Source organism: Macaca fascicularis, chromosome 4 (genome assembly GCF_037993035.2).
Source record: "Macaca fascicularis isolate 582-1 chromosome 4, T2T-MFA8v1.1".
NCBI lineage: Eukaryota > Metazoa > Chordata > Mammalia > Primates > Cercopithecidae > Macaca > Macaca fascicularis.
The window spans coordinates 125314861-125335513 of record NC_088378.1 but is presented as its reverse complement, the minus strand read 5'-3'; the positions used below and the strand labels follow the sequence as shown (position 1 = coordinate 125335513).

The following is a 20653-nucleotide window of genomic DNA, read 5'->3' as shown; positions in this document are numbered from 1 at the left end:
TGTTCAAGGGTGTTCTTGTCAATATCAGTGCATAGGAGTCAAACTGGCAGCTCCAAGGACCTTGGCTGAAATTGGTCCATTTGGATATGTGTGCTTGTTTGTTTCTGCAATGTCCCGAATGACTGTGGGGAAGGGCTTCAAAAGGCTTCACGTGAGTAGACTCAATTTACTTTACACACTGTGCAGTGTTTACGCATATCACACATGTGGCTCTCTGAAGGGGGAGTGTCTAAGATCAGGATCCTGGATGTGAACTAGATGTTCAATGAAATCATATTTCACTAACATCTCCCTTGTTATTATATTGCTTCTTTCATCAGCACATGTTAGTTAGACGTACCTCCTGCTTCTTGAAGGTAAAACTTATGGCCATTTTAAAGGGCCTGAGAAGCTGACAGATGTGATGCTGATTACAAAGAAACCTCCAATGAGCTTGCTCTTGAAAGTTCTATAATTTAACTTTCAGGCCACACATGTAACATCTGGCAATCTTCTTGCAAGAAGTGCTTATTAATCAGATCAGCATCATCTTAATCTGGGTACCTGGTAAGATGACCAGCTTTTCTTGGTTTTCCTGGGAATTTTCTGACTTTAGCAGTGAAGGTCCTGGGGCCAAGGAACTCCTTAGTCCTGGAGAAACCAGGACAGTTGGTCACCATAATTCCTAGGGATCTCAGGTTTTGGCGTACACAAGAATCAACACACGATTATTAAAACAGCAGATTTCTGAGGTGGGTGACTCTGGGCCAAATGTTTTCCTGCCACATTAAGAAATGCTGGTAAGAACTTATAAGTTTACTATTCTTGGTACTTGGCATTTAGCTACCAGTGGTTCTTGAACTCATCTGCATATTAGAATCAGCGTGGGAGCTTTTAAAACGTACTGATACCTGGACTTTACCCACATCAAATTAGAATCTGTTGGGGTGGGGTCAGGCATTCAGATTCTATTTTTAAAGCTCCTTCCTATCCCAAGATAACCAGCAGTAGATACAGCAGACATAATGGCCATTAGTTACCACTCAATTCACAGTGCTAAAAATCTCAGCTCCCACCTGGTTTCGGCACCTTCAATTTCTATTATTTCCTCTCCTAATATAATATAGGAAAAAATACTTTGGGGTGCAAGATGTCATCATCTGCTGAAATTGAGGGCAGTATCACTTCTAGGTACAAAGCCTAAAGAAACTTTTGGACAAGTGCATAGAGATGTACAAGAATGTTAACTGTTACTTTGATTGTAATAGCAAAAAACCTGGAAATAATCTAAATATCCATCAACAGGAGAGTGGCTAAAGAAAGTGTGGTGGTGGATTCATATTTTAGAATACTATACTGCAGTGAGAATGAGTGAATCAGAGCTACATATGCCAACATGATAACAAAGCGACCGTAAGATTTTTTTAAAGTTAGAGGCTGCTGTAACTGACTTCTTAGGAACTTGGAGGTTTCACTTTGGTGGCAGGTTTTCTTGTAACAGGGGGTTCCTGAGTGTGTACTAGCACTGTGACAGCAAAAAAACTGGGTTGCACAGCATAGATGCTTCCTTCCAGCTGGTAGGGTTCATTTTGTCTGTTCTGAGGAAATAATTTCCTCCTGGTATCGAGATAAATCCCACAAGAATTAGGTAATGCTGTTGGATCTTAAAATATCTGCATTGCAATCCGGAAGCTGCATGGACTTGACACCATTTTAGTACAGGTTCCCGAGTTGCTTTTTGAACAGGTGCAAAGTCTGATGCTGCATTCTCATCCATCATTCCCTCTCATTGTCCACACAGAAGAATAAACCCATTAGAAATGCAATGTTACTGTGAACCCAGGATTTCAAGGTTGTTAATCTAATTTGGCTTTTCTAGGTTGCTGACAAATGTTTATTTTTTAAAATGGACCGCAAAGCTTACCTGGTCCTAGTTTGGCCACAGCATAGAGGAGGTCGTAGTTGAGGACTGGTGTGGCATCGTTGATGGGCTGCCAGCCAACAGGTGGGGAGGAAGGGGGCGAGATGAGAAACTGTTTGGCAGGCTGGGGTGGAGCCAAATGCAGTTTGTCTCCATCTGTCTCTGGAGTCTGAACCTTTCAAATAGAGTAGAGATGAAGACACTTATTCATCATGGCTTCAGATGTGTCATGTTGGCACATTAAAATGTGGGGTTAGTTTCAGCCTGTGACAAATGAACCGATGAACCTGACTGTAATAATAATTACCACTTACCACATACCATGTGCTCAATTGCCTTATTTAATCCTGAAAACAGTGGATCTCAACCTTTACTGTATGTCAGAATCACCTGTAGTCCTTACTAAAACACAGATTGCTAAGCCCCAGCCCCCACATTTCTAATTCAGGAGGCCTGGGATGGGGCCTGAGGGTTTGCATTTCTAATAGGTTCCCAGGTGATGCTGATGCTGCCAGTCCACTGTCCCACCATGCAGCTGCCAAATGTTTCCTTGTCTCCTTCTCTCTTTTCCTCCTTCCTTCCTTGGTGAAATTCACATAACGTAAAATTAACCACTTGAAAGTGAACAGTTCAGTGGCATTTAGTACATTTCCAATCTGCAACAACCACCTCTATCCAGAGGAGTAGGAACTCCTCTGCCTACTGCTACCAGTACTACCATTACCAGTTACTACCACTCCTGTCTCCCACTGGTCACTGGCAATCACCATGCTGTTTTCTGTCTCTACAGATTTACCTGTTCTTGATATGTCCTATAAGTAGAATCACAGAATATGTGACTTTTTGTGTCTGGCTCCTTTCCCTTAGTATAATGTTTTCAAGGTTTATCCACACTGTAGCATTTATCAGTATTTTAGTCCTTTTTATGGATGAGTAATATTCCATCATATGGGCATACTATAATTTGCTAATCCATTCATCCATTGATGGACATTTAGGTGGTTTCCACCTTTTGTCTATTGTGAATAGTGCTATTGTGAACGTGTGTGTACATATATTTGTTTGAGTACCTGTTTTAAATACCTAGGAGTGGAATTGCTGGGTCAAAAGGTAACTCAATGCTTAACTTTTTAAGGAATGGGGTGAGATTTTAAAGACAAGGAAACTGAGGTTGGTCCACATCACACACATCAGAATAGCAATGATGGAATTTGAACATGGAGGCAGGGCCAACGTCTGTGTTCTTTTCACTGTGCCATCTCTGTAGAGTCTAAAGGTGGAAACCATACTAACAGATCACTTAAGAGATGGATCAAGGTATCTAGTGATGAGGTGAGGGCACTAATGGAACATGATGGATATTGATTTCTATTGCTGTGAACTTTATAAGCATTGCCAAGAATTACCCATTTCGTTTTGGAACAGCTAGAATTGATTTTTGGATGAAACAAATTAACTTCCATATATTTGTAACCTTTTCTCATAAATATGAATCACTGAAAAGTTATACATTCCACTAAAGCAGTCATATAATTTAAGTTTTAATTATAACCCTGATAGGAAGGTTAGGAGTAGCTGTGATTACATCATTCTTATTATAACTACTACCTGGCATTTATTGTGTATTTGCCAAATATTAGGCACTTAAACACACAATAATTCATGCAATCCTCATAACAACAGTATGGGGTATAGATCCTGATCATCCCCAATTTACAGATGAGAATATGGAGCCCCAGTGAGGTTATGCAACTTGCTCTGGTTGGCAACTCTCAGAGCCTGTTTTCTAAGCCACTAAGTTGTTCCTGTCTGGGAATCATGATGTGGGTCTATTTCTCAGTGAATTAATTTATAGACTACCAACCAATCTGAAAATGGAAAAGGCTTCATTTACATTTTAAAACGGTAAAAAATAATGTAGGGCAAAAAGAGTAACTTTGGTAAACAATCACCTTACCTGTGCAAAGTAGAGCTTTAATTTTTTCCCTCTGAATTGGGTTTCATGAAGCTCTATCCTAGCTCGGGCTGCAGATTTAGGATTGCTGAAGTTTATACGGACACGTCTGAAACTCTTAAATAGCTGGAACGTCACACAGTCGTCATAAGTCCGGAACAGTCCCTCAAATTTTTCCTGATAAAAACAAACACAGAGGGAAATCCGTTGGCCATGGGTCTTGTATGATGCCATATCTGATAAAAACAAACAACTAAATAAATAGACTGTTAATAACATACAGTTTAAATAGAACAGCAGTAATGTATTTTTTCTTTTTTTCATCTGTAGGTCTGTTGCCAGGTGCAAAACATGCCTGAAGGATTTATAATCTTGGTCTAAGGTTCTCTAGAGAACCAGTGAATAGGGTTCAAAGTACATGAAACACATAGGAAATTATGCAAAATGTTGAGTGTTTCTAGAGGAGAGGGATTGTAATGACCATCAGATTCTCAAAGAAGTTCATTATCTCCAAAATACTGGAGCTACTGAGTAAAGCACAGGGTAAACATTAGTGATTACCAATCTTGGGGGCACTTTTCGTTTTCTTTCTTTCTTTCTTTTTTTCTTTTCTTTTCTTTTCTTTTCCCCTTCCTTCCTTCCTTCCCTCCCTCCCCCGCCCCTTTCTTTCTTTCTCTTGCTCTGTTGCACATGCTGGAGTGCACTGGCATGATCTGGGGTCACTGCAACCTCCGCCTCCTGGATTCAAGTGATTCTCCTTCCTCAGCCTCCTGAGTAGCTGGGATTACAGGCATGTGCCACCACACCCAGCTAATTTTTGTATTTTTTAGTAGACATGGGGTTTCACCATGTTGGCCAGGCTGGTCTCAAACTCTGGACCTCAAGTGATCCACCTGTCTCGGCCTCCCAAAATGCTGAGATTACAGGCATGAGCCACCATGCTGGGCCTAGGGAGGGGTGGGCACTTTTCTTGCCTAAAAATATGGGATCCACATCACCCAGTTTCCTAGTCAGGCAGTACCATTTGATTAGTCCTGGTCAACGAAATACGTGTAGAGGGCAGAAGAAAGCCCTTGAGTAATTTTTCAGTTTATTTCTCTGAAGAGGCCATGTGTTTCAAAAGGTACAGCTGTCAGAAACAGGATTCTCTTCACTCTGAGTCCCCAAGTGGCTGTATGAAGCAGAAATAGTTTTCTCCCTACTCCAACTCCATTCTATAGCCAACTTTGCCTTAGCAAGGAAAAAAAATCTCCGTTGCATTAAATCACTGAGATTTGAGAATTATTTTATTCCTACAGCATAACTAAGCTATCACAATATAAAGCAATAATTAAAAAATTTAGACTCAATACACAGTTTCAATTCGACTGAATAAGTATCTATTAAATGCTCACTTTCTATGAGGAAAGGTCTCTCTCTAGACTTTAAGAGGATACAGAGATGAGTATCACATTGTTCTGACCCTCAACCATCTAACAATCTAACAGGTGAAGCAGATACACACAAGTAAGAGGACACCCAGAACACTGGGGAAAGGCATAACAGAAAACTAGAGAATTAAAAAAGAAAAAATATATAGGTACATATGTTAATAACATCTGTCTGATCTATATGGTTCCTCTTAGCCATAAAAGTATCCTTATTATAAGAAAATTAGTATATGTTATAAGCTAGTGTGTTCTTAATAGAGAAACTGCCACTAAGGAAATTATATATATAACCAACCTGATTCTTTTATTTCAACAGTAAAAGGTAATTTCTCATAACAGTGAGTACAAGGAAGAATGGAGATGCATGAAATATTAATACTGCAAGATTCATAGAATTTTAACTAGGAATGGATTTAAGAGATGATGAACTCAACCTTTTCCTCCTCACCTCCATCATTTTACAAATCAGAACCCTGAGATCTGAAAAGATAAGGACCTACCCATGGGCACAGGGAGAGTCAGTGGCAGATCCAGGACCAGGCCAAAGTCCTTGTGACCCTAACTAGAGAGATACTGTCAACTCTATAAAGAATTATACTGTCAGGTTGATAGGAAGAGATGCTTATTTTAATAAGAGCAAGAGATGTATAGCAATACACTGACCCAAGTCTAAAGGGTGACCACATCTAAGAGAATCAATATAGTGAGGTGGGGTTGTAAAAACACTGACTTCTGAGGCTCCACAGGAAGAGTAACTTAAACTTCAGGGAAGGTCTTCCTGCCTCTTGGGGATCCAAATGAACTTGTATCAGACCTTCAAGCCCATATTGGTGATGCCACACCACATCCTGCTGCCGATTTCTGAGAATCCTCAGGCTGCAGCTCCCCCATCGCCCCTCCTATCTTTGACTCCTTTGTCTGCCCACACTCTTCTCTTTTATACCAGTCCAAGGACCCCAAAGAATACAATAAAAGCTTTTGCTTTTTTAATGACATTTGTGGAGATTTGAGGGGTTCTTTCTCTCATTCTGTTTTTTTCTTATACTCCTTTTCCCATCATGAACAAAACAACACTTTTTCCTTGTCTTATGCAGAGCAGGTTTTTTGTCTCCCCTCATCTCTCAAGCCTTGGGATTAGCCAAGTCCCAGACTCGGGGCTTCAGCTACCACTCCAAGGAGTCTCATTATGGAATTCTGTCCCACCAATACTGTGTTTTCCTGAGCACGAATCCTGATGGTTAAAATGAATTCTGTTTCCTCACAATGAGAGTACTCTGAACTGATCAAATCACAGCTGGTAGTTTGATGAGTTTGGGAAGTTTTCAGGAATAGGAGGAATTAAGAGATTAAAAACTCCTGTTTCTATATAGAGTACAATATTATTTTTAAGGATAGAATACTTGGGTCTTCTTTGTGGCTGGTATGTTTTTCCATTTCCAGGGTGGGAATTTCACTTTCTCATCACCTATCTAATGCCTAAGCATGGGCAGTTAAGGCTAGCCTTTGAAAGCGAGGTGCTTTTCTCCTTTGAGTCTAATTCCTTCCTTTTCATTTCGTATTTCATTTTTGTGCTTCACATCTCAGTTTATCAGAGCGGTTTGGCCTCAAGAGACTGCATTAAGAGCAAAGAATCAAGGAGTCCAGCTTTTAGGCTTAGGGGGTGCTGACAATGTGCTACCTCTTTTGTAAGGCATTGGCAGACATCAAGAACATCTTGTTCCCACTGATCCTCAAAAGAGGGCTCCAGGCACCAACTCCCACCAAGTTAGAGTTGGCCATTGACATGAAACTCTTTGATATTCCTTGTTTTGGGCTTAAGCGGAAAAACAAAAGGAGCTCTTGCACCAAACCTGGGGTGTAGCCCAGAGCTCAGAGGCCAGGGTTTTCACGGGATCATATGGGGCTTAAAGTCCACAATGATGATAATAATAAACAGCTGACATTTACTCAGCATGTCCTCTCTTTTCAGGCCTTTTGGGAACTTTATTTGTAGGGGTGACAGTTGTCCAAGAATAGGAACTCGCTAGCCTTCTCTATTTTTGTTTCCATTAGTGACATTACAAACATATAATTTGCTGAGGCAACAGGATACCAGACCAAATTAGAGGCAGATCCAACACAATGAAGCCACTAGATGTACCTTGAGGCAAAACAGTGTCACCAAAAGCACTAGCTGTAGGAATTCTCCACCTGCCATTACAGAAAATCTTCTACGGTCTTGATGCATGCACAGGTTCTCACCAGGGACACAATAATATTTTGTTGCCCTCCGGCTACCATTTTTCTCCAGTTCTGTTACCCAACAAACCCAATAAATTATTAATTTCTCCTTGAACATCAGTTCTCTTTGTAGCATCCTATTTGAATACAGTTCTACTCTTTGGTTTCAGAACCTCTTTACACTCTTAACAATTATTGAGGATCCTAAAGAATTTTTGTAATGTGGGTTTTAAATAAAACAATGTTTATGGTACCAGAAATTAAAACTGAGAAACTTGAAAATATTTATATATAAATCCATTTAAAAGTAATAATAATAAACCCTTTATTTGTTAACATAAACTTTTTAATGAAAAATAACTGTTTTCCAAAAGAAGAAAACATTTAATGAGAAGATTGACATTGTTTTACATTTTTGCACATCTATTTAATTTCCAAATTACTAGAAGACACCTGGAAACTCATGTCTGCTTCTGCATTCAATCTATTGCACCAAGTTGTTTTGACTGAAGGGTATGAAGAAAAGCTGGCCTCATCCAAATATGTGGTCGGAAAAGGGTGGAGTATTTTAACAGCCCTTCAAATAATTGGGAGTATTCTTCCTTGATATCTCATCAAAACTCAAAAAGTAGTAGTTTCTTAAAGTGTACTGCATAATCACATAACATTTTTACCTGATTTTATTAAGATCCATTTATCTATTTTGCACTTTGAATAAATTTTAACCCAATGATTTCATAAGCGTACATTAATCATTTAGAAAATATTGGTTCCCTGAAATATGTAACTTTTCCAAACTGACCGATTTCAATACAATATTAAAAATCACATTCATTAAAACTATAGTTTGGTGCAAAAGTAATTGTGGTTTTTGCCATTACTTTTAATCTACCATCTATCTTATCAAAAAGTCTTTAGAAATTCAAAAGCTGTGGAATTCACATTGGTGGATACAAGTTTTCCAAAGTGTTATTTTTGCTTGAAAGCTCATTCTTTATTCTTGGCAACACACTCTGTCAGTTATTTTTCTTATAGCAGCAGATTCACTTCATTCATTTTTGAGAAACTGTCTGCCAAATACCGAAGTGTCCATAACTATACTTTTCCTGTCAGTTGTTTCTTCAAGTAAAAATGGTGTTCCATGAGAAAAGTACCAAGGGCAGTTTAGGACAGCTTAGAATGTTTCCTCCAGTCAGACATTTTATTTCCAGATGCCACATAAGTACTTCTCATGTGTACTTCCCATTTTGTTATTCAGAAAATTGCAAAGGTGTGCGCTTAAGGGTAAAGGGTTAATCAAATGAATAAAACTTACTGCCTTATTAAGGACATTTCTAAGTAAAATTGGCATTTTCTTTCTTTTCCTGCTTTCTTCTTTTCTTTTTTTTAAACTGTGAGTGTGTGGCTGTGAAGAATAGAAATACAGTCATGCACTGCATAATGAAGTTTTGGTCAACAATGGACTGCATATCTGACTGTGGTCCCACAAGATTATAGTGCCATATTTTTACCGTACGTTTTCTATGATTAGGTATATTGAGATACATAAATACTTAAGTGTAACAATTGCCTACAGAATTTAGTATAATAATATGCTGTACAGGTTTGTAGCCCAGGAACAATAGGCTATACCACAGAGCTTGGATATGCAGTAGGCTATACCATCTAGATTTGTGTAAGTACACTCTATCATGTTCACACAACAAAATCATCCAAGGACACATTTCTCGGAAGGTATTCCCGAGGTTAAGCGACACATGACTGTATTACTAGCACAAGTTGGTGGCACCGCACTGATTCATGCTAAAGTACCAGCAGTTTTAACCACCATTGCTTTTGTACCGTGGGTATAAATGTCAACACAGTTGAAAAGGTAAATGATACCTTGTAGTACTATGAAAATAGTTTTGATAACATAGGAACTGGTATTGGGATCCCTCATGAGTCTGTAAACCACACACTGAAAACTGTTGTACAATAGGGTCTCAGAAGTAAGGATCCAGTTGGCTTGGGGAAAGACAGGAGGTCTAGAGAGACCCTTAATTGTACAACATAATGGTCAGAAAAGAGCTGCCCTTCAAAGAAGTGTGATAATGCTGGTATCGAATACTGTACGGAAGTCAAATAGGGTGAAGGTGGAGATGACACCATTGGATTTGACAAATGGACTGATGCTGATGACCTTACTGAGAGAGCTATTTGAACAGATGTGTAATAGATTAATTACAGATGGAGAAGTGAAGGGCAGAGAAAAAGCTGGAAATAGAGTTTGGCAATGAAAACCAGGGAGCTGGGATAACTACATGGGAAGTCGTGGTCACAAGCAGATTTTTGGTAGTGTGGGGAAACACTGATGGGCTGAAGAAATGAAACTAATGAAGAGGGAGAGAGAAGAGATAGTAAGGGTATGTTGAAGTCCAAACCCCAGGAACTCAGAACATGACCTTGTTTGGAAATAGGGTCATCAAAGATGTAATTAGTTAAAAAGATGTTGTACTGAAGTGGTGTGGGACCCTAATCTAAGTTGACTAGTGTCCTTATAAGAAAATAGCCATGTGAGGACAAAGAAACATAGGGAAAGTGTCCTGTGAAGACAGTGGAGTGGAGTGGCACCTCTGCAAGCCAAGGAATGCTAAGTATTGCTAGCAAACCACCAGAAGCTAGGAAGAGGCAAAAAAGAATTCTCCTATGGGATCCAGAGGGATGGTAGCACTGCTGACACCTTGGCTTTGGACTTTAGCCTTCAGAATTGTGTGATAATAAATTTGTATTGTTTTAAGCTACTCAGTTTGTGGCACTTGGTTATGACAGCCCCAGGAAACAAATATAGGCAGTCTCATAGACCTACAGAACCAGATGACTCTGGGAAGAATACAGAGCACCTAATATATCATGCCATGTCCCCCCCAGGAGAGGAGGAAGTGGATATTTGGGTCATTCCAAGGTGATGAGTATGAGACAAGTGTGTGTGTGTGTGTGTGTGTGTGTGTGTGTGTGTATTGAGGCATAGGAGAAGAAAGATGAAGGAATAACTTGAAAGGGTTGGCAAGTAGGCAATGAGATGCCTGACTACGAGAGGTTGTGAGGAGAAAAGAGAAGCCAGGAGTATCACATTTGACTGAAAGAATGGGAAGAGGTGAGACTTCAAGGTTCTGGATGAGTTAGATAAATGAGTTTCATAGGAATGACACAGTGGGAAAAACAGTAGACAAAAAAATCGTAAGCCCAGAAGATAATTTTGTAAGTTTAAGGTTTCAGAAGGTTTTCAGTGTTAGATGCCCTAAGGGTCAACATGAGGCACGTGAATGGAATTGTGAGGGATGACGGGGTGAGGATGATGGGAATAGAGGATAAAGAATAGCGAGGTGAGAGGGTTGCATGGTGACCACTGACTCAGGAGGACAACAGGAAACAGAGTTATGGGACAACCATGAGCCAGATGAGCTGCATGAGAAACAGGAGGAGTGACCTGGAGAGCTATAGGGTATGGCAGCATAGGTTGAAAGAAAAGAGTTCAACTGGAGGGCAGGGGCTTCACAGAGATCATCTATAAAAAGGGATGGAACAACAACCTAGAAGCATGGGGGGATACCAGGGAATTCTAAGCCTCATATTCTGGGCTTGAGAGGTGGGGAACTACAGAGTAATCTGCCTAGCAATGTGTAATTGCTAGGGAACAAGCATTGCCCAGAGCAATGAAGGATTTAGTAAGGAGAGGATGTGGAGTGATTATTGTAGAGCACAAATGATACTCTGAGAAAATCAATAATGGGCTCTAGAGAAGAAAGTGGGAGAAGTTAGAATAGGGGTTGGAGGCTGGGCATGATAGCTCATGCCTGTAATCCCAGCACTTTGGGAGGCTGAGGCAGGAGGATCACCTGAGGTCAGGAGTTCAAGACCAGCCTAGCTAACATGGTAAAACCCAGTCTCTACTAAAATTATAAAAATTAGCTGTGCGAGGTGGCACATGGCTGTAATCTCTGCTACTCAGGAGGCTGAGGGAGGAGAATCGCTTGAATTCAGGAGGCAGAGTTTGCGGTGAGCCGAGATTGCGCCACTGCACTCCAGCCTGGGTGACAGAGCAACACTCTGTCTCAAAAATAATAATAATAATAATAAATAAAATAAAATATGTTCCAGCTAGAATGTCTGAAGATGTGAGTGTGCTGCTTACCAAATAACAAACAGATCTAGGCCTAACTCAGGCCATATTTGAAATAAAATGATTATATAGTGTCAAATGTTTATCACTTCTCAATGGATACCATTGACAAGCTGTGGGCAAATCCCATGTTGAAGGACCACTCTGGATGTGATGGGCATTTCAGGAGGACCTTCTGAACAAGGGACTGCTATTGTAAACCTTTCAGGATGCAGACTGCTTATGTGATGGGCATAACTGGCCTGTGTGTGAGAGTTCCCACATCTGGACTTTAACCTATCAGGATTTCTTAGGCCAGCCAAAATTGTATGCAATTATGCTTTGTTCCATTTGTGGTCCTGATACTACCTAAATAAAAATCATTGTGAAAAGAGGAATCCTGCAATCCTTCTTCACTAATAAAAGAAGCAGACAGATGCTGTGTCATATAACTGCTTCAAGAAAAGATAGTTTGCTGGTAAAGGTACAGAAGCCTTTATCCTTTCTTGCTGAGTTCTTGTGAGAGACAAAGTTCTAATACTCAGCCCCAAACTCTCGAAGAAGCCATTTTGTTCTAAAAACTCATGGTTTCATCACACATCTCTCTCAGTGGAGCAAGTTCCATGATCCATGTCCCATTGTATTCTTTCTTTCCCAGTAGCGGTCCTAAAGTTCACTGTGGCTGAATAACATTGCTATGCAAAAGTATAGTTTTAGTTTTCTTTAGTTAAAGAAATCTCCATTTCTCTGATTCTACTTTGTCATCATCTAAACATTTAGAACTGGAAAAATCTCCAAGCCCACAAACAAACAAACAAAAAACCCAAATGCCTTCAAAACAAACAAAAACATGTATGAGGACTATTAACTGGAACAACCTTTGAACAAGGGAGGCAGAGCAGGGGTGACTCCAAGCATTATGGAACCCGAAGATTTCACACCTTGGGGAGACTTCCTTAAGCAAAATAATAGAAAACTAAGCACAGATATAAAAAATTAGCCTGACATAGTGGTGCGTACCTGTGGTCTCACCACTCTGGAGGCTGAGCTGGGAGGATCACTTGAACCTGGGAGGCAGAGGTCACAGTGAGCCAAGATCATGCCACTGCACTCCAGGCTGGGTGACAGAGTAAGACCCTGTCTCAAAAAAAAAAACCAAAACAAAAAAAACAAAACACACAAAAAAACAACTAAGCAACTAAGCACAAACATTGGAGGTTTGTTTTTTAAGAATGAGAACAAAAATCATTAAGAAATAACTTTTGCAAATTTCGCAAAAATATATAACCACATGAACACAATGCTAGGGCTCCACCAAGTCTTGGTAAAGACCAATGCAAATGAGGGCCCTAAAGCTGAAGCTTCATTTAACCCCGGGAAATATGCTCGAGAGAGTGTGAAGTATGTACTGTGCAGTCACAAAATAATCTGGAGTCCAGGTTTTCAGAACAGCTAAAACAAGCACAGTGTTTCTATCACTGTACTGTACAGAAAAAAACCCCAAAACATTGTTTTTTCTATACTCTCACATTATTTCATTTCTGGTCATTAACACATGGAGTTTTTCTCACAGCAAGCAATTCTCCATTTCTCTGTAGACACCCACTGGATGTCCTACGCTTTAACTCAATTCTGACTCTATCTGCCTGAAGACAGTGCCAGATCCCAAAGGTTAAGGGCTCAGTACTCCCAGACTGCTCCACTTTGGACACCAATTGCACGTCCAGGTTTTGCTTCTGACCCACCAGATATAAACTGGAAGTTCCCACAACCCCCTCCTCAGGTTCGATCATTTGCTATAATGGCTTACAGAACTGAGGGAAGCACTTTACTTATGCTCATCCTTTTATTATAAAGAATACAACTCAGTAACAGTCAGACAGAAGAGATGTATAGAGCAAGGTATACGAGAAGGGACACGGGGCTTCCATGCTCCTCTCTGAACTATACCATGCTCTCAGTACCTCTACGTGTTCAGCAACCTGGAAACTCCCTGCATGCTGTCCTTTGGGTTTTTATGAAGGTGTCCTTACACAGGCAGAATTGATCACATCATTGTCAATTGGTGATCAACTCTAACTTCAGCACCTCTCCCCTTCCCAGAGGTCAGACAGCAGGCTGAAAGGCTGAAAGTTCTAACCCCATCTTGAGGCCACCCAGGGCCCCTAGTGTTCTCATTAGCATACAAAAAGACACTTATCACTGAGGAGATTCCAGGGGTTCTTGGAACTGTGTGTCAGGAAACAGAGAGGAAGACAAAAAATATATTTCTTATTATATTCAAAATATTTATTTATTTATTTATTTATTTTTGAGAGACTGAGTTTCGCTCTTGTTGCCCAGGCTGGAGTGCAATGGCGCAATCTTGGCTCACCGCAACCTCCGCCTCCCAGGTTCAAGCAATTCTCCTGCCTCAGCCTCCCGAGTAGCTGGGATTACAGGCATGCCCGGCTAATTTTGTATTTTTTTTTTTTCAGTAGAAACAGGGTTTCTCCATGTTGAAGCTAGTCTCGAACTCCTGACCTCAGGTGATCTGCCAGCCTCAGCCTCCCAAAGTGCTAGGATTACAGGCGTGAGCCACTGTGCCCAGCCTATATTCAAAATATTATATTCTTAGCTGATGAGGGTCAATTCCCTAAAAGGTTTAATCACCAGAATAAGAGTCAAGAGACTTGAATCTGCAAAGTTTAAGTCAATGCACCCTGTTATAGATGGCTGAGTACATCCTTTTCTTGCCTAAATCCACTTTGTAAGTACCCAAGGTGGAGACCGAGGAAGAGGAGCAAGTGAGGGGATTGCTTGGAACCCGTCCTGGAAGCTGTGCAATAAGTAGGGGCAGGCGAATGAACCAAGAGAGGAATCAAAAGGCAGCATGGTTTGCATGCCTAGGGCTCTTGTTGTTCTGACTCCAGGCAGTGACTGCCCATCCTTTGGGTGAGACCTTCTCATCACCCAAACCCAGGGCTTGTTCTGGTGGGGCACTCACCAGAGGTTATAGAGCCTGGCTATGCCAAGCAAGGTACCATTTGTGGATGCCTGCAAGCCTCTTGCCCGTACCAGGACACTTCTAAGTCTCCCAATGGGTCTATGAAAATGTAGGAAGTAGCAGAAAGGAGCTCTTCCACATGTCCTCAGGATGGGGAGGAGGATGGACGAGGCATACTAAAGACCTCTGAGTGAGTAGTTACGAATACAGATCTCTGTTACATGCCACAAAATTGGGCTTCTGTGCATGGTAATAAATACTTTTTATGCAAAGGAAGGATCTGACAGTCCTTTTATAGCTGCCACATTTCAGTTTACAACATCAATGGCTGCTTTGGCTCAGGGCATTTCCTAAAAGCTGACAGCTTCAACCTTCCCTGGCCCATCAATTCCTCTTCTCTGATCATTAATCTGTACAAACGTCTGTGGCTGTCATCAGGCCTGATTAGATATAGGCTCTAATTGTGCATGTGTAATTGATGAAATGTACAGCCTCTTTTACAGCTTATCCAGTCTCACAAGGGGACAGGAATTTTACTTTAAATTCACGTAGTCATTTATCTATAAGATATAGGTAAGAAGAGGCAGTATAAAGTTATGGTACTAGCAAACTCTAGAGCTACACTACCTAGTTTAAATGCTGGTGCCAGCTGTGCAACCTTGAACAATGTACTTACCCATTGATACCTTAGTTTCCTTATCTATCAAATAGAAATAATGACGGTATCTACCTCATAGGGGTATCCTGGCTGTTAAGTAAATTAGTATATTTATGTCACTTTAAAAGGTGCTGAGCACAGTAAGTGTAGGTGAGCTGTTATTAATCCCAGATTGTTTATATGCCTGTATTTGGCTTATTAGATCTATATCCAAATCACCCTATATCCAGAACCAAGTATATCTATGTCTACATCTATCTATATATTTATACCCATACTTGTACCGGTATATAATCTCCAAAGATTGTAAAGAGCAATTATAGGAATATCAGCAAAATGTCTCCTATGAAATCAACTCTAATTAAACTAACTTGATTTTATTGATGTTTTTATCTACTTAAAATATAGAGCCCAAATTAACCACAAAATTTCTTTTTTGTCTGTAAAGGTTTAAACATGTCCTTTACAAAACAACATGGTAAATTAAATCATTCTAAGGAGGAAATCAACTGGGTAATTGCCTTCAATCTTTCCCTTTGGGGATCCTGCACCATTAGCTGGAGCTCAGAGAGACCACGAGCAAAGGATAAAGATGCCAGTGACTACTGAAAACATCAGAAGCTCACACACAGAGTAGGTAAGCCCCTCCTACCTGGTTCCTTTCTCCTCTTCTCCCAACACGCCTCTAACTGTCTTTTAGACAAAGCCATCTCCAGACCTCCACATCCCATGTTCAATTGTTTTGTTGAGATTTCCAATAGGTGCCTTCCATGTAATGGCCCTCAAGCCATTTTTTTTTAATGCTGCGGCCTCTAAATCTGCCACTCAGCCTATCACAATAAATAGCCCCCCTCTACCCAGTTGCTCAAGCAGGCAACCTAAATGTTATCCTGATCTCTTCCTTCTCCCTCACTTCCACATCCCACTACTCAACAAGCCCTGTGTTCTCTGGACCTTTCAGTAGTACATCTCCCATCAGTCCCCTGTTCATCCTGCCATCTATTTTGTGGCTGACGCCATGACTGCACTTGGTCTCCCTGGTCTCTGTCTGGTCACCCAAGAATCAACCTTGGAAGCCTGCTGCTAGAGAGGTCTTTCTAAAAGAGAAAATTCTGGGCTGGATGCAGTAGCTCATGGTTGTAATCTTAGCAGTTTGGGAGGCCAAGGTGGGAGGATTGCTTGAGTTCAGGAGTTTGAGACCAGCCTTGACAACACAGTGAGGCTCTGTCTTAAATAAATAAATAAAGTAAAACAGAAAATTCTGATCATATCATTCCTCTATAAAATTCTTTAGTGGCTCCCCATAGCTTTTGGAATAAGGCTCTGCTTGGCATTAAAGGCCCTTCATAAAATGGCCATCACCCACCCCACTAATCTCACACCTCTCCTTTGCTTTTGTTGCCTGTTCCAGCCAAACTTCTCTTTACAGGTTCCCAAAGGCAGGTTATGCTGTGTCTGCAAGCCTTCTCATTTGCCCTTTCTTCTGCCAGTAACAGCCTTTTCCTCCAGATAACTTTCTAATTATCTGTCAAGTCCTAGCTCGTATCTCAAATCCAAGAAATCTGTCCTGAATCCCATTAAGATTTAGACATCCTTCTGCTGTGCTCCCTTAACAGTGTTGTTAATGAGGGCAAATGTGCCATCATTAACTGGATTACAAGAACTTCAAGGGCAGGAATGGTGACATTTTTGTGTTTTGCTCATGTATTCATTATTGAGTGCCAACTGTGTGTATGCAGATGCCTACACTTTGGAAAGGGATAACTTGGTGATGAAATGAACCAGACTACGTTGAGAGAACAGTCCTCCCTCCCACACACTACCTTTTGGTGAATTTGTTCTTTTCTTCAAAGTTATCCTTCAACCAAAGCAACAAATGCACACTGAACATATGTATTAAGATCCTCCGTAATGTAATAAAACAGGGATGCCAAAATAAAATTATACAAATTTCTTCCCGGAAGTCTTTCTTGACTACTCACCTACCAAATATCCTTCCTCTATGGAGCTTTAATCTCCAATTCCTCTTACTATTTAAAATATTATGAATATATTTCAGAATAATGTGCCATCAGAGAGTGTGCGTGTGTGTATGCCTCTGTGTGTGTGTGTGTGTGTGTGTATGCCTCTGTGTGTGTGTGTGTATGCCTCTGTGTGTGTGTGTGTGTGTGTGTGTGTGTGTGTGTGTATAGGGGGGTGGTCAAGGAAGAAATGGCCTGTAAGAGGTGGATAGAATTTGTATGTGTGGAAATAAGTGGCAGTGGAAGACTTCAGAATTCTCCAGGCAGGAGAGCAGCATTATCAAAGGCTTAAATATTTACATTAATATGATGTTGTTTCAAAAAAAAAGGTATTTTAAGGGATTAAGAAGAGGATAAAAAGAATACTTGGTCCTAAGCCATATTTTGCTAGGAATGGCCTTGTTTGTTGCACAATAACATCTGTTATTAAATACCTACAGAATTATAGGAAACATAAACCAAATGAGATTTGAGATTTTGGTATTTTAACAGTCAGCACTCACATATTTTTTACAACATTTATTTAATAGCAAGATGCTTCGCTGAATACATTCCATTTGAATTCCAAATGACGGGTTATGAGCCTGCTGATGCAGATAGGCAAACTGCTCACCAGGTTGGAGCCTCTTTAAAAAATTACCCCTTTCCAGAATGCTACCCAGTGTTGTAGCTGAAAGAAGTAGAAAATGTACTTCTAAAAACAAGCAGTGTTCCTACCTTCTCAACATTGAGGTGAAGGCTCTGTTTTAAAATTGGGCTATCAATAATCGATGAGGACATTTTTAGTAAGTTTAACGTTAAATTAAAGGGCTAAATCCTAAATATGTTCCATATCACGTCCTTCTGAAGACAGGCAATTTAAAATTTAATCCATTCATTTTGCCATTTGGCAAATGATCAAAGTAAGCTTTTCAAAGGCAGCAACGTATCCTTTAACTTATTTTTCCCATGAAATCAAAATGGCATTTGCATTCTTTTAAGAGGCAGATATAAGGAACTTCTTATGATTCAATCATTAAATTTAGAAAGTGTGCAGCTTGTTATACTCCTAATCTCTTTTCCTCCTCTCTATCTCACCTTTTCTATTTTATTTGTTTTCCTCTGTTCTTTATGTAATGACATAAAAAAGAATGTATATTAATGATGAAACCTTACATAAAATTAAATCTCTCATGTTCAAATTCCTTAAGATTTGAAACAAAAATGATTGTTTCAACCAATCACAGATTCAGGACACAAGAGACCTGAAGGAAAGTCTTTCCAAATTGAAACATGACAGTCAACATCTATCATGGCTGAAGTGGATTTACTAGAAACAAAATTGACTCTTCGTCTATGGCTAACACTGCCCAAAATTTGGGAATGCAATTTTGCACAGTGGTTAAATTTTCATGTGGGAATTTATTAGATATGACTTAGGTTAAAATGCTTTCTATATGCCAAGTCCACACTAGCCCCCTCACATGTGCTAATTTATTTCATTCTCACAATAAACTTATGAGGCAGATGAAGAAACGAGTTAAAAGAGATTAAACGATCTGCCTAAGGTGGTCAGCTTGTCAGTGACAGAATGTAGATTTCATCCCAGAGGGCTATCTATGGCAGAGGGAAGCTGGGTCAATATGGCTTCATCCCTTTCAGTGCATCTCGCCCAGTGGGATGGACACATCTTTTGTCTTCAGTCAGTTTTTCTCATGCATATTTCATAGACCAGCAGCAGTATGAAGAATTCTTCTGCAATCCTAGAGAAATGACTGGAAATGAAAAAGAAGCTGGTTCTGTCAAAAGGAAGAGAGCTTCACATAAGCAGCTCAGATTAGAAGTGCCTGAAAATTGGATCATATTGATGAAACTTGGTTTCCTCCATGTGTGTGGGCATGGGTGTGTGTATATGTGTGTGTGTTATACACAAAACTTCAGGATTGTTGAATGTAGGCATCACTCAGTGCCAAAACCATTGTCAGCTAAGCAAGAACATTTGAGAATTCCCTTTTCTCCATGTGGTAGGAATGAAAGTTTAGGGAGAGTTAGGGAAGCTGGGTAAAGCCAGTAATTTATAGATAGTGTCCACTAAAATTAGGAAGACTACACAATGCATCGTCCAAGCTAGGAGGGGGGTGCTATTAATTATGCTGTGACTTCAAGACTGTCTTGGATATGTGGTTACCAACTGGTTGGTCTTCTGAATTACTAATTCTGATACCGTGGTCCTCAGCTCACTGGAGAGACGTGACAGTCCTCTTGATGAGTGGAACCTGTCAAAACGTGCAGGCCTTCTCTGCAGTTCTCAGCAGCAAAGTACGCTCATTCCATAAATGTGCTTTCTACCAAGGGCTACTTATTTGTGATCTAATAAAAGTTACAGAATAAATGTTTATTCCATAACAGTTCATAAATGAGTTTACAAAATGATTCTAGTTATTCAGCTTAAAAACATGGCTGTTGCTGCACAACTCTCGGTACTCCTGTAGCACACGAGCATATGGAGAGTTGGAATTCTTGCATCTAGTAGAAATAATAATCATCACTAACACGAGTTCTTCCTAAATGCAGACACTGTTCTAAGTGCTTTACATCCTTATAGTCCAACTTATGGACAACAGATCAGCAGTGGCAGCATCTCCTGGAAGCTTCCTAAATAAGCATTATCTCAGGTCACAAGTCTCTAGACCTACTAATTTAGAATCTTTATCTCAACAAGACCCCCCAGATAATCAGTATCCCATTGAAGTTTAAGAGGTACCAGTTTAGAAGACATGTGTTGGACCATTTAAGACCTAAGCACTTCCTGATTCTGAATAAATTGATTTATATAATTGTGCTACTGAGAATTACCATTACTGTCCTTGGGTGTTAATAGTTTTCAGTTCTTTGCATTAATTAATGCATTAACTCTTGTTGACTGGTTTGTTCTTACAATCATGACATTGTTTTTCCTTTGATTATTATCATGTTATCTGCACGTTCTTTGTTTTGACTGAGTTTTCTCCCCACTGCAAAGAGGGAACACATTGGGTAGGTGGGACACTGTTGTAAGTCCCCATGAACAAGTGAAGAAGAGAATGTGCAGAGACATTCAAATGATACAAGCTTTGACCTGAGCTGATTGGTAATGTGAACCCCAATCTGCCTAGGAGTATCCCTGGAAGGATTTATTTCTGCTGTTTTGTGTTGCCTAATCCTGGTACATTTAAGATGAAGCAGTACATCCATGAGAATGAGACCATCCTCAGGCTGTGCGTCATGGATGATATAAGCAGCAGATTCCCTGATCTCACTGAATTGTAACTGCTTTTCCCACAGGGTCTCAGTGATCGAGCTTTCTCTCCAGCATCATTTTAAC

At 40.2% G+C, this 20653-nt stretch overlaps 1 protein-coding gene across 4 annotated transcripts in view; it reads right to left on the bottom strand.

The window, feature by feature from the left end:
* RCAN2 (regulator of calcineurin 2) overlaps positions 1 to 20653 on the bottom strand; it is a 257618-nt gene that overhangs the window by 17704 nt on the left and 219261 nt on the right. For all 4 annotated transcript variants that reach the window (XM_005552815.4, XM_005552816.4, XM_015449345.3 and 1 more), the window contains 2 exons: positions 3858 to 4031; positions 1904 to 2075 (listed from right to left, as the gene is read on the bottom strand). In XM_005552815.4, the coding sequence (XP_005552872.1) occupies positions 1904 to 2075; positions 3858 to 4031 (346 nt within the window). The remainder of the gene's footprint in view (positions 1 to 1903; positions 2076 to 3857; positions 4032 to 20653) is intronic.